At 43.4% G+C, this 24,644-nt stretch overlaps 1 protein-coding gene across 2 annotated transcripts in view; it reads left to right on the plus strand.

Moving 5' to 3' along the window:
• LOC121578203 (protein kinase C delta type) overlaps positions 1 to 24,644 on the plus strand; it is a 40,326-nt gene that overhangs the window by 11,077 nt on the left and 4,605 nt on the right. Inside the window, exons 2-9 of one of the 2 annotated variants that reach the window (XM_041892400.2) lie at positions 16,644 to 16,776; positions 16,977 to 17,246; positions 21,865 to 22,033; positions 22,732 to 22,763; positions 22,952 to 23,037; positions 23,815 to 23,944; positions 24,309 to 24,409; positions 24,527 to 24,620. In XM_041892400.2, the coding sequence (XP_041748334.1) occupies positions 16,668 to 16,776; positions 16,977 to 17,246; positions 21,865 to 22,033; positions 22,732 to 22,763; positions 22,952 to 23,037; positions 23,815 to 23,944; positions 24,309 to 24,409; positions 24,527 to 24,620 (991 nt within the window). In that variant the 5' untranslated portion in view covers positions 16,644 to 16,667. The remainder of the gene's footprint in view (positions 1 to 16,643; positions 16,777 to 16,976; positions 17,247 to 21,864; positions 22,034 to 22,731; positions 22,764 to 22,951; positions 23,038 to 23,814; positions 23,945 to 24,308; positions 24,410 to 24,526; positions 24,621 to 24,644) is intronic. The other variant, XM_041892401.2, reaches the window with a different exon arrangement.

The following is a 24,644-nucleotide window of genomic DNA, read 5'->3' on the forward strand; positions in this document are numbered from 1 at the left end:
CCTGTTTCCACAACAATAATATCCTAGACTACATACTGTAAGCCTTTTGAAGTGTTAAGCAGATGACACAAAACCTACAGTATTAATCAACACAGCATGTAAAAGTCCTTGTGTGTGTGTGTATATATACACAGTCATGTTTACAAAAGCCCCAAGTTGTCCCAACACTGAATCATGATCATCATCACTCAAGTGTTCATCATCCCCCAAAACCTCAGTGATGATAGACAGTAAGGTTATGACATGTCCCATGTCAGTAATGGGCAGAGCAGAAAAAAATGGCCTCAATTCAGAAAAGGGAATTGCGCTCAGAATGTTGATGATTTTGTTAGGGTTACCTTCACTGGCTGATGTGCAATAAACAGAGACACTCCCATGAACACCTGTGTGTGCCATCTCAAGGTGCAAGGTCATGTAATTTCTCTCTCAGGTATTGCCTATGCTCTTCACTGACCAGCCTATGTCTTGGTTGTAATTGTTGTCCTGCATGCCTCCAAAGGACTTTAATTGCCCTCACATACGTCCTTGCAGTTGCTTGAGGTAGCACAATTGTCACAGCAGTCATGTTTGGTGATATTGGTTGCATGACCTCCTCATCAAAGAGCTGTAACAGTTTCACCCGCCTGCAGCTGGTACTGTTTGACACATACGGTCTCATCTTATCTGAAACTCCAACAAGCTGTCTTCCATGGTACAGGTTAAGTGAATGTGAGCTAGTGCCGGACCTCCTGCTCTTCCATATGCCTGCATGTAGAACTCAAGGTGGTCCATAGTTGACTACATGCAGTAACCCCCAGTGCTGAGGTAACCATCACAACTCTGAGATTAGATGACTCATCTTTCAAAGCTGCGATGATGTGCAGTTTTATGTGCTTGGGTGTCTGAGTGTTTTCCAGTGTGTCCTCTGCTCCTGCTGAATGCACAGATTTTCCCCCAAGGAAATGCTGAAAAACCTTGTTGTACAGCAAAGAACAATTCTCTTAAAGTATATGACAGTCCTTGGGGTCTCAGGGCCCTTTGACTCCAACTCTGTGAGCAACCATGAAAATGTCTCAACAGGGTCAGACAACAGCTTCTTCACTGCCAGTCTGGTGTTGTCCTTGTCAGGACTTTTCACCACCTCAACACATTGCTGCATGCCCAGGTGCTTCATTATGCTCTTCCTTGTAGCCTTGGAAGCTGTAGCTGTGACGGCCAATACTTGAACTGGTAGGAGTGACCGCAGACAATCGTGTATTCACCCTTGCCAATTTTCTCGTCCTCCTTCTCACTTTGACCCGTGTATGTGCCGGCAGTTCCTTCAGAACATGAACCTGATCCTTGATTATTGTGAAACTACTATTACCATCTATTTCTCCACTTTCAATTTCAATAAATCGCAGACTGTCGTCCACACTTGATACACTACACTTTTACCATAGCCTGTAGGTAGACTCACCAAAACATTTATTTTCTTTTAGTAGAGTGTTCAAGCAGAGGAGGTAGGGTTCTTGAAATGTAACAACCAATCAAAATCTTGCCGCTGGGAGCCAGCGGACCATTCAAATCGTTTTTGCAATACAGAATTCTCCAAACAACAATGTGATTTTGGAGGTATGGCAAAGTGAGACTACCCCCTCCCTTTCTAATTTATGCTTGCTCTATTGCTCTAGTTGTGTGTAAGGACGTGGAGTTATCTTGCACAAGCAGCTGCCATATAGTTTAACCATATTAACACATGAAGAGATTATTAACAGACATACAGTAGTAAATTACACTCTGATGCCCTTTTTTCCAAAGTCAAAATGGCCATTTCAGTCCTCATAATGAGCAATAACTTCAGTAGAAAACGTTCTTCTTTGAGTTGACACACACAGTAGCTATAATCTAGTCCAGGCTGACACAGGTTCAGGTTCATTATTGCGTGGAGGCTGTTTGCTTAACTCTAATAGCTAGGGCTGAGCCTGGCCCTGCTCTATAGACCATCCTTGTTCTCTGGCTGGAGAAGTCCCCCCCATCTCTCCTCGCTCTCACATCTCAGGTTACGGTCACTCTGGCCCTCTAGGTCTATGAAAGTAGAACTTTGTCAAAAGCACAGAGAGCCTTTTACCATTCAGAGGACACAGTCTTCGCTGCTCAGTCTTGGAGTTATAGTGACAAAATGCTGTTTGGACTGAATTGAGCTTGGCCTGGAATAGCCTGGGTTCTAATCTCATAATCATGGTGCTAGAGGAATCCGACTGCCTGGAAAATGGTTTGTGTAAGATTGATTCTTAACATTGTGCACCAGCTGTGTTTATGACACATTTCCCTGTTGAGTGCAGATTTGGTTGTGATGGGGCCTGTGCACATACTGTACACACTCAATGTGAACCCAGACAGATTGACGGATCCATATTCTCTGGTTGAACAGAGAACTCACATCAAGGCCCAGCAGCAGAGAGAGAGAGAGAGAGAGATGAGAGAGAGAGAGAAGAGAGAGAGAGAGAAGAGAGAGAGAGAGAGAGAGAGAGAGAGAGAGAGAGAGAGAGAGAGAGAGAGAGAGAGAGAGAGAGAGAGAGAGAGAGATTTTCAGGGATAGTTATTGGAATCCTTTCTGACCAATCTTAGCATGGCATCCACAGGGCATGATTAGAGAACCAGGAAAACCTGTCACACCTGTTCAAACCCAATGCTCTGACAACTATCTCCCATAGCATCCATTAGAATATGTGTAATAAAATTAGAACAGCAAGGGGTTTGAACAGGTGTATAAACATTTGGTTTTAAATAATGAAAGGTCCAATGCAGTCATTTTTATCTCAATATCACATACTTTCTGGGTAACAATTTAGTACTTTACTGTTTTAAATTAAAATGGTCAAAACAAAACAAAAATAGCTTCATAGCAAAATGCTATTTTTGAAGCAAGAATTTTGCTAAGACTGTCTGGGAGTGGTCTGAGTGAGGGGCCTAATGGGAGGGATGTGTAACCTGAACTAGCTGTTATTGGCAGAGAGGAGGGCAAACTCTCTTTGTTATTGGTTTATTTACTTATACGTCTAAAAACCTCACCTAGCCAAAGAAGGTGAAATTTCAGCCGGTCTTTTCAAACAGTTCTTACACTAAAAGTGCATTATCATAATTTTCACAGTATTCTTCCAACCTCCATATTGTGGACATACAGTGAGGGGAAAAAAGTATTTGATCCCCTGCTGATTTTGTACGTTTGCCCACTGACAAAGACATTATCAGTCTATAATTTTAATGGTAGGTTTATTTGAACAGTGAGAGACAGAATAACAACAAAACAATCCAGAAAAACGCATGTCAAAAATGTTATAAATTGATTTGCATTTTAATGAGGGAAATAAGTATTTGACCCCCTCTCAATCAGAAAGATTTCTGGCTCCCAGGTGTCTTTTATACAGGTAACGAGCTGAGATTAGGAGCACACTCTTAAAGGGAGTGCTCCTAATCTCAGCTTGTTACCTGTATAAAAGACACCTGTCCACAGAAGCAATCAATCAATCAGATTCCAAACTCTCCACCATGGCCAAGACCAAAGAGCTCTCCAAGGATGTCAGGGACAAGATTGTAGACCTACACAAGGCTGGAATGGGCTACAAGACCATCGCCAAGCAGCTTGGTGAGAAGGTGACAACAGTTGGTGCGATTATTCGCAAATGGAAGAAACACAAAATAACTGTCAATCTCCCTCGGCCTGGGGATCCATGCAAGATCTCACCTCGTGGAGTTGCAATGATCATGAGAACGGTGAGGAATCAGCCCAGAACTACACGGGAGGATCTTGTCAATGATCTCAAGGCAGCTGGTACCATAGTCACCAAGAAAACAATTGGTAACACACTACGCCGTGAAGGACTGAAATCCTGCAGCGCCCGCAAGGTCCTCCTGCTCAAGAAAGCACATATACAGGGCCGTCTGAAGTTTGCCAATGAACATCTGAATGATTCAGATGAGATCAGATGAGACCAAAATGGAGCTCTTTGGCATCAACTCAACTCGCCATGTTTGGAGGAGGAGGAATGCTGCCTATGACCCCAAGAACACCATCCCCACCGTCAAACATGGAGGTCAAAACATTATGCTTTGGGGGTGTTTTTCTGCTAAGGGGACAGGACAACTTCACCGCATCAAAGGGACGATGGACTGGGCCATGTACCGTCAAATCTTGGGTGAGAACCTCCTTCCCTCAGCCAGGGCATTGAAAATGGGTCGTGGATGGGTATTCCAGCATAACAATGTCCCAAAACACACGGCCAAGGCAACAAAGGAGTGGCTCAAGAAGAAGCACATTAAGGTCCTGGAGTGGCCTAGCCAGTCTCCAGACCTTAACCCCATAGAAAATCTGTGGAGGGAGCTGAAGGTTCGAGTTGCCAAACGTCAGCCTCGAAACCTTTATGACTTGGAGAAGATCTGCAAAGAGGAGTGGAACAAAATCCCTCCTGAGATGTGTGCAAACCTGATGGCCAACTACAAGAAACGACTGATCTCTGTGATTGCCAACAAGGGTTTTGCCACCAAGTACTAAGTCATGTTTTGCAGAGGGGTCAAATACTTATTTCCCTCATTAAAATGCAAATCAATTTATAACATTTTTGACATGCGTTTTTCTGGATTTTTTGGTTGTTATTCTGTCTCTCACTGTTCAAATAAACCTACCATTAAAATTATAGACTGATCATGTCTTTGTCAGTGGGCAAACGTACAAAATCAGCAGGGGATCAAATACTTTTTTCCCTCACTGTATATATAAAACACAGAAAAATCCACATTTTCATTGCCCTGCCCTTTTTTAAAGCAGGTCTTTCCGCCCACCTAGTCTCACCTTTCACCTGTATCTATATAATAAGAGCAGAAAACTAGTCTTTGGTCTAGGGTGTTTTTAAAGAAGCTCCAACGGTGTTGGCACAGCCTCTACCTCTCGTGACAGTATTCTATACAGTAACATTATATACAGTGGGGGAAAAAAGTATTTAGTCAGCCACCAATTGTGCAAGTTCTCCCACTTAAAAATATGAGAGAGGCCTGTAATTTTCATCATAGGTACACGACAACTATGACAGACAAAATGAGAAAAAATAATCCAGAAAATCACATTGTAGGATTTTTCATGAATTAATTTGCAAATTATGGTGAAAATAAGGATTTGGTCAATAACAAAAGTTTCTCAATACTTTGTTATATACCCTTTGTTGGCAATGACACAGGTCAAACATTTTCTGTAAGTCTTCACAAGGTTTTCACACACTGTTGCTGGTATTTTGGCCCATTCCTCCATGCAGATCTCCTCTAGAGCAGTGATGTTTTGGGGCTGTTGCTGGGCAACACGGACTTTCAACTCCCTCCAAAGATTTTCTATGGGGTTGAGATCTGGAGACTGGCTAGGCCACTCCAGGACCATGAAATGCTTCTTACGAAGCCACTCCTTCGTTGCCCGGGCGGTGTGTTTGGGATCATTGTCATGCTGAAAGACCCAGCCACGTTTCATCTTCAATGCCCTTGCTGATGGAAGGAAGTTTTCACTCAAAATCTCACGATACATGGCCCCATTCATTCTTTCCTTTACACGGATCAGTCGTCCTGGTCCCTTTGCAGAAAAACAGCCCCCAAAGCATGATGTTTCCACCCCCATGCTTCACAGTAGGTATGGTGTTCTTTGGATGCAACTCAGCATTCTTTGTCCTCCAAACACGACCGAGTTGAGTTTTTACCAAAAAGTTCTATTTTGGTTTCATCTGACCATATGACATTCTCCCAATCCTCTTCTGGATCATCCAAATGCACTCTAGCAAACTTCAGACGGGCCTGGACATGTACTGGCTTAAGCAGGGGGGACACGTCTGGCACTGCAGGGATTTGAGTCCCTGGCGGCGTAGTGTGTTACTGATGGTAGGCTTTGTTACTTTGGTCCCAGCTCTCTGCAGGTCATTCACTAGGTCCCCCCGTGTGGTTCTGGGATTTTTGCTCACCGTTCTTGTGATCATTTTGACCCCACGGGGTGAGATCTTGCGTGGAGCCCCAGATCGAGGGAGATTATCAGTGGTCTTGTATGTCTTTCATTTCCTAATAATTGCTCCCACAGTTGATTTCTTCAAACCAAGCTGCTTACCTATTGCAGATTCAGTCTTCCCAGCCTGGTGCAGGTCTACAATTTTGTTTCTGGTGTCCTTTGACAGCTCTTTGGTCTTGGCCATAGTGGAGTTTGGAGTGTGACTGTTTGAGGTTGTGGACAGGTGTCTTTTATACTGATAACAAGTTCAAACAGGTGCCATTAATACAGGTAACGAGTGGAGGACAGAGGAGCCTCTTAAAGAAGAAGTTACAGGTCTGTGAGAGCCAGAAATCTTGCTTGTTTGTAGGTGACCAAATACTTATTTTCCACCATAATTTGCAAATAAATTCATTAAAAATCCTACAATGTGATTTTCTGGGGAAAGAAATCTCAATTTGTCTGTCATAGTTGACGTGTACCTATGATGAAAATTACAGGCCTCTCTCATCTTTTTAAGTTGGAGAACTTGTACAATTGGTGGCTGACTAAATACTTTTAGCCCCCACTGTAAGGCTTTATTGCCAAAAGCTCTTGTTGGTATCGGTGGGAAATCTCTTCTTGTTTGTTTCCAGTCATCATCAGAACATATTGGTCAATTCCACGGTAACAGAATGACACTGAGACTCCAATTTTTCACTTTAAAAGTATACCAAACTAAAACCATTGATTGAAAAGTTAAACAAACCATACAACTCTATGCACAAGGACTACCTTTAACAACTTCCACTGAACATTTTACAAAAACACATTAACTTAAAGAACAGTGCAGATGTAAAGTTTGGTAACAGAATGACGGTAAAATCTCCCTCAGTTTATGTGTCCACATTTTCCAAAAACTCTGTTAAATTAAGATTCAAATATTCTGCAGAAAGAATGGGGTGTCAGCTATGATATAACCCCTTGAGTTTGCGAAAAACTTGTTTGGTTATTGAACTACCCATTACTACTTGGTTATTACTACTTGTAAGCGAAGTGGATTAACACCCGGTAACAGAATGATTGTAACAGAATTACATAATGTGTCCCTGATCTGTACTATACAGAAATGCATAATGTCATTCTCTTCATGGTGATGTATCCTGAACAGGTACACAAATCTGAACCAATCATAGACGTCTGTTTCACAAGTTTGGACAGCTCAGAAGTGTACTGTACAGTAAATTATACTGTACTCTACTTTTCTTTACTGTGCTGTCCAAACTTGTGAAACAGACGTCTATGATTGGTTCAGATTTCGTCTGACCAAATTTCAACTACTTTTCAACGTCCATGGACGTCCAGTGTCGGTTGGTGCTCAGTGGGTGAGAGGGCTGTTTACAGTAAATGGGAAGAGGGGGCTCATGGGTAGGTGTCAGTAAGAGCCAGGAGAGATTACATTAACTGGAGAGAGAAGAGGGAGAGAGTGGGAGGAGTTGTCCAGACTGTTTTCACACTTGCTTTGATCACCAGATGACAGAAAGAGAAAGAAAACAGTTATGAGCTGAACATGACAATATGCCAGTAGAAGGGAGGACAGTAGCAGGTAACCCAACTGTGGTTTGTGATGGGGATGTGCACTGTTATTCAAATTTTCGAACGAGCGTTAGTATTCAAATACTTGTGTGTGTATTAAGTTTTGCAACCCCAAAAAATATAGCCTAATATATAGGCCTATTTTGACCTGATTTTAACACTGAAAAGGCTTTTTGTAAATTAAATTAAAATATCCATGTGACATTGGTGCATACAAGGATATACCATGACATTTCAAATAATTAATTTAATAAAACGGAACATTTTTCAATGTAGTTTTTATGATGTGCATGGTGCGCCCCTTTAAAAAGGCCGGTAGCCTTCATGTGTAGCTTGTTGTTTATGTTGGCAAATCAAAGCGGTAAAGAGAGGCTCAATGTGTAGCAAATGGAGTGAGAGTTCACTAATGCAATGCAATATAACATTTAGCGAAATGAGAAGGAGTAGGCTACAACGAGCAACCAACCGGTAGGCTGTTGTTTTATCGGAATGGGGTTGGGGAGAAAGCGCAGCATGTGGCCTCAAGCTAGTCTTTACTGTAGCAGAGTTGCCTTGGTGTCTCTCTCTCTCTCCCTCCGTCTGCTCGCCCCACATGTCCCTCACGCAGCAGTGCTCAGAAAAAAATAAATAAAATGTATTCCGGATATCCGACAAAAATGAATGATACTATTCGAATAATGAAATTATTTTCAACCCCCATCGCTAGTTTGTGACTTTGAATTCCCATTGTAGCCAATTCAGTTGCAGTCATTCTATTACACATGTTTTGGTCATTCTGTTACCGATTTGGTAACAGAATGACACATTTTAGTCATTCTATGAGTAAAAACACAAACTAATTGGTAGGTCTACCTTTCCTTGTTACTTCTGTGAACTTTCATTTTCCTGCCTCCTCATGAAGGACAGAAATTTGAAAATATCTTAAAGATATGTGGGGTTTTGGTAACAGAATGACAAGATACGAGGTAATATTTCTTAAACTTACAGAAAGCAAATGAGTTCTGCTAAACTAAATATTAATGATTATATTAGTTGGCAGGGTTCTTCAACTTTGTGTTTTGATGTATTTCTAATACTTTTTAAATACATTTTCTGCAAGATGTTTTCTAAGACCCCATGCTTAGACATAATTTTCAGGATGGAAAATGGTTGAAACATTTATATATGCCTTAATTTCCCATAAAATTAACACCAAATATGATGTGCTCCTATGAACTTCACGTTAGAGCTCATGGGGCTTTTTACAAGGAAATGCCCTCAGCTATTCACCTTATCAACCCAGTCATCTGTATTCTTCTGGACCTCCTTATCGGCCTCATCCTCCTCCACTCTTAAATATGGCATCCGCAGTAGAGGTAAACAGCGCCACTGTCATCCCCACTGACGTTTTTATTGGGTTTTCTTTGTTTGCAGTAACTTCTTTGTTATTGTAATATCGCAAACGGACGTGCCACCACCCCAACATCAACATGTAAAAGTTGCAGGTTTCTGTGCTTTGTAGTAAAAGAGGAAGATAAGTGTTTCCGATGACATCATCTGGAGACATTGATAACGTCTGGTGTGCATCATGTGATTTTAACCAACTATGAGCAGGCACAGATTACTTTACTTACCTTTGGCATGAATACTATGTAGGCAGCAGCCAGGAGTCTGAACAGACACTGAAATACACTGAAACAGTGCATGATGACATGATGGAAACGCGCTGTCATTGTCCCTGTCCCATACTGTAGATAGCAGGGCAGCTGATAATAATGATGATAGAGCCAAATAGAAGCTCCCAGTCTAAACCTGCCTGTCCTGCTTGGGCAGGGCCCTGTGCTTAGGGCCACTGCCTCCCTCTCTAATGACATCTCTCCTGCATGCCAACCTTTCTACGAATGTACACCTGTCTGTGTTGTTCCACTGAATATTCCTTCCCTAAAGAAATATATACAGTGAGGGAAAAAAGTATTTGATCCCCTGCTGATTTTGTTTGTTTGCCCAATGACAAAGACATGATCAGTCTATAATTTTAATGGTAGGTTTATTTGAACAGTGAGAGACAGAATAACAACAAAAAAATCCAGAAATACGCATGTCAGAAATGTTATGAATGGATTTGCATTTTAATGAGGGAAATAAGTATTTGACCCCTCTGCAAAACATGACTTAGTACTTGGTGGCAAAACCACTGGTGGCCAAACCCAGACGTTTCTTGTAGTTGGCCACCAGGTTTGCACACATCTCAGGAGGGATTTTGTTCCACTCCTCTTTGCAGATCTTCTCCAAGTCATTAAGGTTTTGAGGCTGACGTTGGCAACTCGAACCTTCAGCTCCCTCCACAGATTTTCTATGGGGTTAAGGTCTGGAGACTGGCTAGGCCACTCCAGGACCTTAATGTGCTTCTTCTTGAGCCACTCCTTTGTTGCCTTGGCCGTGTGTTTTGGGTCATTGTCATGCTGGAATACCCATCCACAACCCATTTTCAATGCCCTGGCTGAGGGAAGGAGGTTCTCACCCAAGATTTGACAGTACATGGCCCCGTCCATCGTCCCTTTGATGCGGTGAAGTTGTCCTGTCCCCTTAGCAGAAAAACACCCCCCAAAGCATAATGTTTCCACCTCCATGTTTGACGGTGGGGATGGTGTTCTGGTCATAGGCAGCATTCCTCCTCCTCCAAACACGGTGAGTTGAGTTGATGCCAAAGAGCTCAATTTTGGTCTCATCTGACCACAACACTTTCACCCAGTTCTCCTCTGATTCATTCAGATGTTCATTGGCAAACTTCAGACGGCCCTGTGTGAGCAGGGGGGCCTTGCGGGCGCTGCAGGATTTCAGTCCTTCACGGCGTAGTGTGTTACCAATTGTTTTCTTGGTGACTATGGTCCCAGCTGCCTTGAGATCATTGACAAGATCCTCCCATGTAGTTCTGGGCTGATTCCTCACCGTTCTCATGATCATTGCAACTCCACGAGGTGAGATCTTGCATGGAGCCCCAGGCCGAGGGAGATTGACAGTTATTTTGTGTTTCTTCCATTTGCAAATAATCGCACCAACTGTTGTCACCTTCTCACCAAGCTGCTTGCCGATGGTCTTGTAGCCCATTCCAGCCTTGTGTAGGTCTACAATCTTGTCCCTGACATCCTTGGAGAGCTCTTTGGTCTTGGCCATGGTGGAGAGTTTGGAATCTGATTGATTGATTGCTTCTGTGGACAGGTGTCTTTTATACAGGTAACAAGCTGAGATTAGGAGCACTCCCTTTAAGAGTGTGCTCCTAATCTCAGCTGCGTACCTGTATAAAGACACCTGGGAGCCAGAAATATTTCTGATTGAGAGGGGGTCAAATACTTATTTCCCTCATTAAAATGCAAATCAATTTATAACATTTTTGACATGCGTTTTTCAGGATTTTTGTTGTTGTTATTCTGTCTCTCACTGTTCAAATAAACCTACCATTAAAATTATAGACTGATAATTTCTTTGACAGTGGGCAAACGTACAAAATCAGCAGGGGATCAAATACTTTTTTCCCTCACTGTACACTTAGTCAAATTGGCTGGATGTCCTTTGGGTGGTGGTGGACCATTCTTGATACACACGGGAAACGGTTGAGTGTGAATAACCCAGCAGCATTGCAGTTCTTGACACACTCAAACTGGTGCGCCTGGCACCTATTACCATACCCCATTTAAAGGCACTTAAATATTTTGTCTTGCCCATTCACCCTCTGAATGGCACACATACACAATCCATGTCTCAATTGTCTCAAGGCTTAAAAATCATTATTTAACCTGTCTCCTCCCCTTCATCTACACTGATTTGAAGTGGATTTTAAAAGTGACATCATTAAGGGATAATCACGTTCAACTGGATTCACCTGGTCAGTCTGTCATGGAAAGAGCAGGTGTTCTTAATGTTTTGTACACTGTGTATATTATTAAGACGTACTGTACCTAAATGTGATATTCAAGTTTTATATTTATGGTTTCTCTGGCCCTTTAATTTCAGCACAACTGCTAAATAATTACTTGAGAGCCTAATCTAAATAGCACAGTTGAGGCCCTCTGGCTCCAAGTCATATTCCCTAAAGAAAACACTTGCGCACACACACACACACACACACACACACAGCGCACACACACACACACACACACACACACACACACCACACACACACACACACACACACACACAGAGAGAATCCTATTCGACCCACGGCCTCTTCAAGTGGGCGTCTCTGTGACTCCGCTCTCGAGAGGTCTGAAGACTTTATATGTCGGTAATGTTAGATTTTTACTACTCCTGTCCAGTAGCTTGCCTGCCTTCCAGTATGCTGCCCACCTTCACTGTTTCCCTCTCTATCCTTCCTCTCTTTTTTTTTTTTTTTTTTTTTTGCACACTCCCTCCCCAGTGGCTTGTGCAAAAAAAAATCCACTCTCTCTGGGGAGACAACAGCGCTCTCTTTTACAGCATTGTGTGCATATGGCTGCCAGTCTACAAGAGAGCGCAAATGTATTTACTATGTGTATGGTATTTATCCATGTTATGCAATGTACTGTAGCTGTTTCAGACCTCTGGCACACAGTCTCTAGTTGCTTTTTGGGCTTGTTTCCAGGTCGACTCCAAAGTCTACTTCCTGGATCAGGGATTCCCAATTTCCCATGCAACCATATCTTTTGTGTTTATCTACATGGGTAGTGTAGTGTGTGGGCGGAGGAAGACAGTGGGAGAGTTTCACTTAACTGTTTCACCCCTCTTGACCTCAGGCCACTCCAACTACTAGGCTTGGGTGATATACCGTATTCCGGGGTATTTCGAAATACCGACGGTATGATATTCAATATGTGCTACGCCACTGCTTATAACTATAAGTTAAGTATAACTATAAGAAATCTAAGATGTGTCAAATACATGATATCCACCTCAGGGTTCCACCTATGCATTTGGTTTGCTAACTTGCTAGCTAAGTGGCTAGATGTTAAAATCAAGCTTCTTGGTTACAGCAGATGCATTCAATCCCCTCCTGGATCAAGATCCCTGTTGCCTAAATTGTTTTGTGTGCACATTTGGTAATACCGTATACCCCGGTATGTTACAGAAACGGTTTGAAAATCGGGATATCACCCAACCCTACTAACTACTATCCCTCAATGGGATCAGATTCACATGTCACATTAAGTCCCAGAGAGGGAGATGGAGAGGGAGTGAGTGAGGGAATGCAATATTACAGATTCTCACAGTTTGTTAACCTAATGAAACCAGAACCAGTTCTGACTTCAGACACATGTACAGTACCAGTAACTGTGAGCTGAATGCTCCTGAAAGCCACAAGGTGTTCCAGTCTACCTATCTAACCCAGATGATGACTGACATGCGATAATGTGAAAATGAGCATGAACACAAAGCAGTGTCTGAATGATTTAACTCCTTACACACAAGGACACGTGTACCACTACATTGGCAGTACATACAGTATGCTATGTTTGCAGAGAAGTTAAAGGATAAGACCATATCATGTCCTTAGCTAATACCACATGTGAACACGGAGTACTACACTGTACCAACACTATAGAGCTTTGATAAGAACAGCCACAGGACTTCTAAGTGGCTTTAGTCACGAGATGTCACATTATTCGGGTTACAGGGGAATTGTACTTCTCTGAAATCACTGTTTGGTAATCCACATGATTATTACAACAGACTGAAAAGCAGAAAGTGGGGTAGTTACGATACAAAGCTCACAAGAAAATGGCTTTGTGGAAATTCTTGAAGGATGTGACGAGGTGTGAATGTCAGGCGCAGGAGGTAAAATACCAAAGTCCAGAGTTTATTCCGTTTACATAAATCAAACGCCCAAAGCGTCAAACGAAACTATTACAAGGGAAACATCCACCTTGGCATAAACACAGTGAATAGTAGCTCAATTGAGCTACACGCTCTCACAACAATCAATCACTCACAAAGACAAGGGGAACAGAGGGAACACTTATACACATACTAATTAGGGGAATGGTGTGTGTGATTGACAAGACAAGACATGACAAGTGGAGTGATGAGAATGGGATCGGCAGTAACTAGTACTCCGGTGACGACGAATGCCAAAGCCTGCCCGAACCAGGAGGGGGGACAGCATCGGCGGAAGTCGTGACAAAGGAATTCTGTAGGATTTCATGGCTGCTTGCGGAATTATGATGTAGGCTAACGCTTACTCCCTCTTTGGCATGCTAGCTCTGTGACGAACTGTAGCTTCGCTGCTCAAATGTATTGGTCTAAAGGAGCCTTTCTGATGTAAGAAGGTAGTTCACCACTCACTCACTTACCATTAGCCTTAGTGATGGGGGAAAAAATTGAATCAAAAAAGTGTTAAACAAATCAAAATATATTTTATATTTGAGATTCTTCAAATAGCCACCCTTTGCCTTGATGACTGCTTTGCACGCTCTTGGCATTCTCTCAACCAGCTTCACCTGGAATGCTTTTCCAACAGTCTTGAAGGAGTTCCCACAGATGCTGAGCACTTGGTGGCTGCTTTTCCTTCACTCTGCCATCCAACTCGTCCCAAATCATCTCAATTGGGTTGAGGTCGGGTGATTGTGGAGGCCAGGTCATCTGATGCAGCACTGCATCACTCTCCTTCTTGGTAAAATAGCCCTTACACAGCCTGGAGGTGTGTTGGGTCATTGTCCTGTTGAAAAACAAATGATAGTCCCACTAAGCCCAAACCAGATGGGATGGCGTATCGCTGCAGAATGCTGTGGTAGCCATGCTGGTTAAGTGTGCCTTGAATTCTAAATAAATCACAGACAGTGTCACCAGCAAAGCACCCCCACACCATAACACCACCTCCTCCATGCTTTACGGTGGGAAATACACATGCAGAGATTATCCGTTCACCCACACCACGTCTCACAAAGACATGGCGGTTGGAACCAAAAATCTCCAATTTGGACATTGCTCGTATTTCTTGGCCCAAGCAGGTCTCTTCTTATTATTGGTGTCCTTTAGTAGTGGTTTCTTTGCAGCAATTCGACCATGAAGGCCTGATTCAGTGTCCTCTGAACAGTTCATGTTGAGATGTATCTGTTACTTGAACTCTGCAAAGCATTTATTTGGGCTGCAATTTCTGAGGCTGGTAACTCTATTGAACTTATCCTCTGCAGCAGAGGTAACTCTGGGTCTTCCATTCCTGTGGCGGTCCTCATGAGAGCCAGTTTCATCATACCGCTTGATGGTTTTTGTGACTGCACTTGAAGAAACGTTGAAAGTTCTTGACATTTTCAGGATTGACTTCATGTCTTAAAGTAATGATGGACTGTTGTTTCTCTTTGCTTATTTGAGCTGTTCTTGCCATAATATGGACTTGGTCTTTTACCAAATAGGGCTATCTTCTGTATACCCCCCCTACCTTGTCACAACACAACTGATTGGCTCAAACGCATTAAGAAGGATATAAATTCCACAAATTTACTTTTAACAAGGCACACCTGTTAATTGAAATGCATTCCAGGTGACTACCTCATGAAGCTCGTTGAGAGAATGCCAAGAATGTGCAAAGCTGTTATCAAGGAAAAAGGTGGCTATTTGAAGAATAACATATATTTGGTTTGTTTTAACACATTTTTTTGGTTACTACATGATTCCATATGTGTTATTTCATAGTTTTGATGTCTTCACTATTATTCTACAATGTAAAAAATTGTATAAATAAAGAAAAATCCTTGAATGAGTAGGTGTGTCCAAACTTTTGACTGGTAGTGTATATAGAGTGTGCGACTCTTTTTATTTTAATAGAGCAATATATTTGGTACATCGAATCGCAATAAAATCATAGTATAGAATTGGGCGAATCTCAATACATATTGTATCGGCTCCTAAATATCGTGATAATATCGTATCGTAAGGTCCCTGGCAATTCCCAGCCCTAATTAGACCTGTTGCATTATGAAAAACATGGATTCCTGGAAATTATGTGGAGGAACAAAAGGTGTCATAATCCGGGAAACTACATGGCATTCTTTAAAAATGAACTGAAGATTTAGGCTGTCACCTTTTTAAATTATTGGTAGCAGTAAGCTGAGGAGTTAGCAGTCTTACTGGACTTACTAGTTCACGTTTAGCCAGCCAACGTCATAGATCCTTTGACAATGTGTGCAGCCTGTCATTAAAAAATGTAGTTTGTTTAGCTTTGAAGCTGTATGGGCAACATTGTCAGGCTTTTTGTGGTTTGTAAGATTGTGGAGGCCATAAAAGCATGCTGGCCACAGTCCTCTGTGTTGCTGTGCTGTGTATCCAATCAGCAGTCTCACAGCCTAGACTGCCTTATAATAATAATAATAATAATATGCCATTTAGCAGACGCTTTTATCCAAAGCGACTTACAGTCATGTGTGCATACATTTTTATGTATGGGTGGTCCCGGGGATCGAACCCACTACCCTGGGGTTACAAGCGCCATGCTCTACCAATTGAGCTACAGAGGACCACTGTCTCCTCTTTCCTCTATGCTCCTGGTCTCCCCTCTGGTAGGGGTTTTAGTCACTATATCGTCAAAACCGACATCCTTTCTGGGTCAGATAGGGAAGGTTTTTGCAGGTGCAGGGATATGGTTGGCCTCATGACCCAGGGAAGGACCCCTAGAGGACTACATCTCAATGGCCTGTCTAAATCAGCCAAAAAATACTATTGGCGGAGGGGAAGGCAATGCCAGCGGACCAGAATTAGAGCACTCTCCCTCTCTGTGACTTAATGTGCCGTGTGAATCGATCCCATTGATTTTCTGTCTGATTCTCTCTTTTTCTCCCGCTGTCTTGTATTGCGCTCTCTCACTCTCTCACACAGTCCCGGGGACAGGAGAGGGATTTCTTGTTCTTATGAGTCTTTCACAACGGTCTCTTTCCCTTTCTGTGATGTCGTAATGGTGGGGTTTATTTCAGCATTAGCATGGTACATGACAGTTGGTAGCTTCCACTTCCTCTGTATTTCCAGTCTCTTTGGTGGCCAACAGCTGTGTCTACAGCTAGACTACTTCTTGTTTTTAGGATATGTGTTGAGTAAGAGTGTGCGACCTTATGTCTATTTCATAATCGTAACCCTGACTGTGTCTGTTTTACAGGAGGCTGCTGGCTGAGTGGTCACCATGGAGCCCTTCCTGCGCATAGCCTTTAATGCATTTGATGTGGGGGTCCTGCCCCCCCTGACTAACACTCCCTTCTGTGCCATTAAGATGAAGGAGTCCTTCATCACTGGTCAGTAGCACTACCCATGGGGTACTACCAAACTGTATACACACACACACACACACACACACACACACCACTCCCCCTCTTTTCTCTCTCTCCCTCCCTTTCACATGTACACAACCACACTTTATGACATGCACATGTGTAATCTGTATGTAGTAGTAGTAGTGTAACCCATCTCCCTCCTCTCTCCTCTCGCTCTCAAGAGCGGGGGAAGACCCTGGTCCAGAGGAAACCCACTATGTACCCAGCCTGGAAGTCCAGTTTTGACGCCCACATCTTGGAGGGCCGTGTCCTGCAGGTGGTTCTGATGAAGACCACAGAGGAGCCATTGGCCGAGGCCACGGTGGGCATGTCCGTGCTGGCCGAGCGCTGTAAGAAGGGCAACGGCTGTGCTGAATTCTGGGTAGACCTGCAGCCTTCTGGGAAGGTTCAAATGGCTGTCCAGTTCTTTGTGGAGGACACAGACACAGCAGGTAGTAGGCGAAACATACATGCTCTCAATCTAGCATTTACTGTATATCTCTCTGTTTCTCTCGCACTCATACACACTGGTTAGACAGTAAACAGTGGGCTCTAGTGGTAGTGGTAAATGGATAATGGCACTGGAGGGGATGCTGTGCCTTAGACCGCTGCCCCACTCGGAAGGCCCCTGCTCCTGACCAATTGTGCTATTTTGTGTGTTTTTCTTTTGCGCTGATCCAAATTTGTTTTTTACATAATGTTTCGTCCATTGTTTCATGTGATCGAAAAGAGCTTCTGGACATCAAACAGAGATGAATAACCTCGATTTGGATGAGGCCTTTTTCAAAGAATCGGAGACAAAGGACATAATGCTCATCCCAGACTAGGCCCAAATCCCCGTCACTCGGAGGAGGCTGTGCTATAGAGGTCGGCGTGCCGGAACTCTAACCAGACTGCGACGGCAAGTGGATAAGTCGCCATTACCCTCCGTTCTATTGGCAAATATGCAATCATTGGAAAAGAAACTGGATGAGCTCCGTTCGAGACCATCCTATCAAAGTGATCTGAAGAACTGTTGGTGCACAATCTCTAATATTAAGGACATTTCGAGGTTCTGCTCGCCTGAGTTAGAATACCTCATGATAAGCTGTAGACCATACTATTTACCAAGAGAGTTTGCATCCATATTTTTTATTTACCACCACAAACCGATGCTGGCACTTAGACTGCACTCAACGAGCTGTATAAGGCCATAAGCAAACAAGAAAATGCTCACCCTGGACCCACTCCAATTCGCATACCACCCCAACAGATCCACAGATGACGCCATCTCTACTGTACTCCACACTGCCCTTTCCCAACTGGACAAAAGGAAGACCTATGTGAGAATGCGGTTCATTGACAACAGCTCTGCGTTCAACACCATAGTTCCCTCCAAGCTCATCACTAAGCTAAGGACCCTGGGATTAAACACCTTCCTCTGCAATTGGATATTCGACTTTATGACGGGACGCCCCCAGGTGGTGAGGCTAGGCAACAGAGATAGGCTTGACTGGCTGCATCACCGCTTGGTATGCATCCGACCGCAGGGCTCTACAAGAGTGTAGTGCGTACGGCCCAGTACATCACTGGGGCTGAGCTCCCTGCCATCCAGGACCTCTATACCAGGTGGTGTCAGAGGAAGGCCCTACAAATTGTCAAAGACTCCAGCCACCCTACTCAGTCTGTTCTCTCTGTTTCCGCACGGCAAGTGGTACCGAGGCGCTAAGTCTGGGACCAAAAGGCTCCTGAACAGCTTCTACCCCAAAGTTATAAGACTGCTGAACAGTTAATTAAACGGACTACCCAGATTTTTGGCATTTCATCCCCTACCTACATGTACAGTGGGGAAAAAAAGTATTTAGTCAGCCACCAATTGTGCAAGTTCTCCCACTTAAAAAGATGAGAGAGGCCTGTAATTTTCATCATAGGTACACGTCAACTATGACAGACAAAATGAGGAAAAAAAATCCAGAAAATCACATTGTAGGATTTTTAATGATTTTATTTGCAAATTATGGTGGAAAATAAGTATTTGGTCAATAACAGAAGTCTCTCAATACTTTGTTATATACCCTTTGTTGGCAATGACACAGGTCAAACGTTTTCTGTAAGTCTTCACAAGGTTTTCACACACTGTTGCTGGTATTTTGGCCCATTCCTCCATGCAGATCTCCTCTAGAGCAGTGATGTTTTGGGGCTGTCGCTGGGCAACACGGACTTTCAACTCCCTCCAAAGATTTTCTATGGGGTTGAGATCTGGAGACTGGCTAGGCCACTCCAGGACCTTGAAATGCTTCTTACGAAGCCACTCCTTCGTTGCCCGGGCGGTGTGTTTGGGATCATTGTCATGCTGAAAGACCCAGCCACGTTTCATCTTCAATGCCCTTGCTGATGGAAGGAGGTTTTCACTCAAAATCTCACAATACATGGCCCCATTCATTCTTTCCTTTACACGGATCAGTCGTCCTGGTCCCTTTGCAGAAAAACAGCCCCAAAGCATGATGTTTCCACCCCCATGCTTCACAGTAGGTATGGTGTTCTTTGGATGCAACTCAGCATTCTTTGTCCTCCAAACACGATCGAGTTGAGTTTTTACCAAAAAGTTATATTTTGGTTTCATCTGACCATATGACATTCTCCCAATCGTCTTCTGGATCATCCAAATGCACTCTAGCAAACTTCAGACGGGCCTGGACATGTACTGGCTTAAGCAGGGGGACACGTCTGCACTGCAGGATTTGAGTCCCTGGCGCGTAGTGTGTTACTGATGGTAGGCTTTGTTACTCTGGTCCCAGCTCTCTGCAGGTCATTCACTAGGTCCCCCTGTGTGGTTCTGGGATTTTGCTCACCATTCTTGTGATCATTTTGACCCCACGGGGTGAGATCTTGCGTGGAGCACCAGATCGAGGGAGATTATCAGTGGCCTTGTATGTCTTCCATTTCCTAATAATTGCTCCCACAGCTGATTTCTTCAAACCAATCTGCTTACCTATTGCAGATTCAGTCTTCCCAGCCTGGTGCAGGTCTACAATTTTGTTTCTGGTGTCCTTTGACAGCTCTTTGGTCTTGTCCATAGTGGAGTTTGGAGTGTGACTGTTTGAGGTTGTGGACAGGTGTCTTTTATACTGATAACAAGTTCAAACAGGTGCCATTAGTACAGGTAACAAGTGGAGGACAGAGGAGCCTCTTAAAGAAGAAGTTACAGGTCTGTGAGAGCCAGAAATCTTGCTTGTTTGTAGGTGACCAAATACTTATTTTCCACCATAATTTGCAAATAAATTCATAAAAAACCCTACAATGTGATTTTCTGGATTTTATTTTCTCATTTTGTCTGTCATAGTTGACGTGTACCTATGATGAAAATTACAGGCCTCTCTCATCTTTTTAAGTGGGAGAACTTGCACAATTGGTGGCTGACTAAATACTTATTTTCCCCACTGTACATATTATCTCAATCAATCACCCAACTACCTCATACCCCAGTACACTGACTCTATCTGTACTCCTTGTATATAGCCTCGTTGTTGTTATTTTATTATGTTACTATTTTATTTTTATCTATTTGTTAATTTTCTTACATTGAAACTGCATTATTGGGAAAGGGCTCGTAAGTAAGTATTTCACGTTAAAGTCTGCATGTGACAAATACATTTTATTTGATTTAGAGAAATATGCTACTGTACAAGGCTGCCAGGCCAGCTCGTCACATGGAGCTCAGCCTAGCCCAGAAGCCATGCAGGCCCTGGAAGGGGGAGTGTGTGTATCTACAACTGGCATATGACCCAGGCCTAGGGGGAGGCTGTATGTGGGAGTGTCCCAGTCAGGCTGAACCTGCTCTGGGTAGGCTGGAGCAGCATCCATCATACCCCTTTCTCTCTGCAGGTTTCTTGAAATGCAGCCCAGACTGTGGTATGTTTAGGCCTGTGTGTCTGAGTAGCCCTCTCTGCCTGACTCTGTCACCAGCCTGTATCCAGAGTTGGCAGGCAGGAGCAACTCCTCTCTAAACATACACCAGTCAATGGAATGAGATGGCACAGAGGAAATGTGTGTATTTTTTTTCTCTCTCTATCTATTCAGCTTCCCGTCTGTCTGTGTCCTCTTCCCTCACTCTCTTTTGTGTCTTCTCACAGTCCTCATATCAGTTGTATTTTCTTTGTTTACCTCTCTCACGCCTCTCTCATTTTCTTTCCATGACCTTTGACCCAGTCCCCTTGGCTTCCGTCAGCTGCAGCTACATTTCCCAGAAGGTTGTTCTCACTGTTTACTCTGGAAGTCAAACATGTGGGACCTGACCTCAGTCTTTAGATCTCTTTTCCTTAATCAATCCCATTTTGATGATTCATGTTTAATAAACTCTATTTCTATAGCAAATAGATCATCTCTAACTCTGAGACTGTGTAGACTCAATTTATGCAGGTTTAGAATATAACAATGTAGGTACAAGGTTCATGAATTCCATTTTTTTTTTACCAAGGTGCCATTTTTACGTTTCCATCCAACTGTTTCATGTGGATTACTTACCTGACACATGAAAAAAGTCATGACCAGGCTGATGGAAGCATGAAATGCCGGCACAGTTTTATAAATGCCAACAGACAATTTGTTCTTCGACATGGTGGGATCTTTTTGTGTCTGTAAAATGTATTAAGCGAGAAATGGCGATGGAAACGCCTTAATGCGCGAATATTGAAATAATAACCATCATATCGAAGTAAACTTGGAGTCAAGCGATGATATGTTGTGTGGTCCTCCCACTACGACTCGGGAAAGCATGCCGTTTATTAAGCTACAGATTAAATAAATGATGATGAACTTCACAGGGTGATGAATGTGCAAGGTGATGAGCTTGATGCTCCTTTCCAATAAGTATCGAGGGTCTTATTCTGGTGACATGATGATCTTGGCTGCCGTTTGACAAATACAAATAATATCGCTGTTAACCATAATAATCTCATAATGTAGGTAGCCTACCCAATGCGATCTGTTGGTTAAAGTGCATGTGCCAAGACCAGAGTGGGCACATTTGCTACACAGCAGAATGATTGAGTACATAGAATAATGAACTTTAAAATTGTCATGTGTCCCCAGCAGCGTTTAAATCGACAGTGAAGGGGCGTGAAGAGGAGGACGGGGCGAGAACACTGTACCGAAGGAAAGCCATTAAACAGGCCAAGGTCCACTACATCAAGAACCATGAATTCACTGCCACCTTCTTTGGACAGCCCACCTTCTGCTCTGTCTGCAGGGAGTTTGTCTGGTGAGAGATGGAGACCACCTATCCTAACACTGACCATGACCATGAAAAAAGACCATTACTTTCTCACACGTCATTACTGCATCAAACAGTGGGCTTTCAACCTGGTTTACTTGTGTAGTTGTATGTTTGTTTTACACACAAACAGTATTATGCCTTGGCCTAGCAGTAAACCAGAGTACAGAGAGAGTTGACTGATTACCCCAAAACCAGCCCCCCATGGGGTCTCTAAGTAGACCCATTAGCAGCCCTAATTGTTCCCTCACTGGAGTAGTCAGGCCAATAATAACAATAAGACTGGCTGGCATGACCTGTAATGGGAGCTGTGTAAGTCACTTTCTTGGGAAAACCCACAGGGTGTTCCTGCAATGTTTCACCAACGTCAGCTGCTCAGTACAATCCCCAGGGCAGGGCTGTCCCCTTCCTGCCAGAGAAGAAAACTGTTATTGGTTACCAATGGCGACAGGTTGAGGAATGTCCCTTTTAGCCTTATAAGTGTGTGTGGATGGTGTTTGTGCAAAATATGAATGAATGTCTCTCCTCTCTTTCATACTGTTAAGCTACCATTGTTTATTGTCACTGTCAATACTTTTCATGAGATTTTCTCATCAACTGGGAAAATGGCAACAAAGATTGGGAAAAGTCCACAAAGATTAGCAATGTATTGTATGACTCTTAAACCCTGGTTTCTTTTCAAACAGGGGACTCAACAAGCAAGGCTACAAGTGCCGACGTGAGTGTCTCTGACCTCTTGCTGTTTAGATTTTTCCACTATATGGACATTGTTTTGTAGCTTGGAGTGAAGCATCCTAAGCGTTCACTGTGCAATCATACACTCCCAAAAATATACAAATTTCTCATATCAATAAGTGAATGTCTTAACTATGAGCTTGCCCTAATGTGGCTTTATCTCTGTCTCAGAATGCAATGCGGCTATCCACAAGAAATGCATCGACAAAATCATTGGGAGATGCACCGGAACAGCAGCCAACAGTAGAGACACTATGGTAAGCGTTATGACCACCTATCCTAATATATTGCAAATAGTAGTGGGTGTTTGAAGATCAGTTTTCTATGGAGCAATTCCCTTGATCAATATGTTTACTTAAATCGTAATTTTTCCACGTCATTTTCTCTGATTGCATCGCGGTCATGCAGCTGTGAGGGAACTGTCACGTTTCTCTGCATCCCTCAAAGGGCAAGATGAGACACATTCAGGGAGGTCAACAGCTATCAGAGACCAGGCAAATCAATAGGCTTGTGTTTAAAACTGAACAGTGGTGCTCCATTCCAGTTGTAATTTAGCTATCACAGGACCAAAGTAGCCAGTATAGTGCCAGTGGATTCAGCATAAGACTGTTATTACCAGTAGTGGAGCACTTTTAACTAGTGTTGCAGTGTTGCTTATGAAGTATACAGCCAGGGAGATAGTAAGGCTGATAGTCTCTGCAGCAGTAGGATCAGCTCTTCATCACCTGAGGCAGTTAGGATAGAGAGGCCTTCTCTTCAGTGGTCAGAGGTCAGAGGTGAATCTGTCCCCTGTCTGCAGCCTGTATGGGAGCTCCCCTGGGGGTGTAGGTGGAATTGTAGGCCAGTCAGTGCTGTGAGGGTGGAGTCAGTCCACCAGTTAAAGGTGTAGGTGTGTGCCCCCTGTCCCTTCTCCCTTTGGGGCACCATGAGGAGCTTCAGAACAGCCATGAGGCCCCACAGACACCCAGGTCTTTGGGCAGTGCCCATGGGTACTATGGACTGGCTCTTTGATGACGGGAGCTCTGTGTCCACAGTTCCAGAAGGAGCGCTTTAAGATCGACATGCCGCATCGCTTCAAGAGCCACAACTACATGAGCCCCACCTTCTGTGACCACTGTGGCAGTATGCTGTGGGGAATGGTCAAGCAGGGCATCAAGTGTGAAGGTAGGTGTGAGGCCCCCTCTCACTCATTCCCTCTCCCTCTGTCTCTTTCCATTTATCTTCAATAGAACCAATCTGTTAGCTCTGGCCCTCTATCTCTTTCATTTACATTTTAGTCATTTAGCAGAGTGACTCTTTCATTTAAATTTTAGTCATCTTATCCAGAGCGACTTACATGAGCAATTAGGGTTAAGTGCCTTGCTCAAGGGCACATCGACAGATTTTTCACCTAGTCGGCTCGGGGATTAGAACCAGCGACCTTTCGGTTACTGGCACAACGCTCTTAACCACTAAGCTACCTGCCGCCTCTTTCCCTCTCTATCTTCTCACAACCAGTGTCTTATGCTTCTCCCCTTTCTCCTGTCAGATTGTTCCATGAACATCCATCACAAGTGTCAGAAGAAAGTGGGCAATCTCTGTGGAATCAACCAGAAACTTCTGTCTGAGGCCCTCAACCAAGTTAGCCAGGTGTGAAAGGCAGGGACATGCACTTGGTCATACCCACATTCACACATATTAATGTATTTTCTAGAATCATTAATGCACATTCATAAACCTATTGTAATGGCATTTTTACCCTCTCAGAAATCCATAAGTAGGTCTGAATCCAACAACTCCAAGTCAACAGACACTGGAATCTACCAGGACTTCAACAAAAGCCCAGGAGTGGACCCTAGTGGTGAGTAGCTGTCACTGTTGCAGC

This window comes from Coregonus clupeaformis, chromosome 12 (genome assembly GCF_020615455.1).
Source record: "Coregonus clupeaformis isolate EN_2021a chromosome 12, ASM2061545v1, whole genome shotgun sequence".
Classification (NCBI taxonomy): domain Eukaryota; kingdom Metazoa; phylum Chordata; class Actinopteri; order Salmoniformes; family Salmonidae; genus Coregonus; species Coregonus clupeaformis.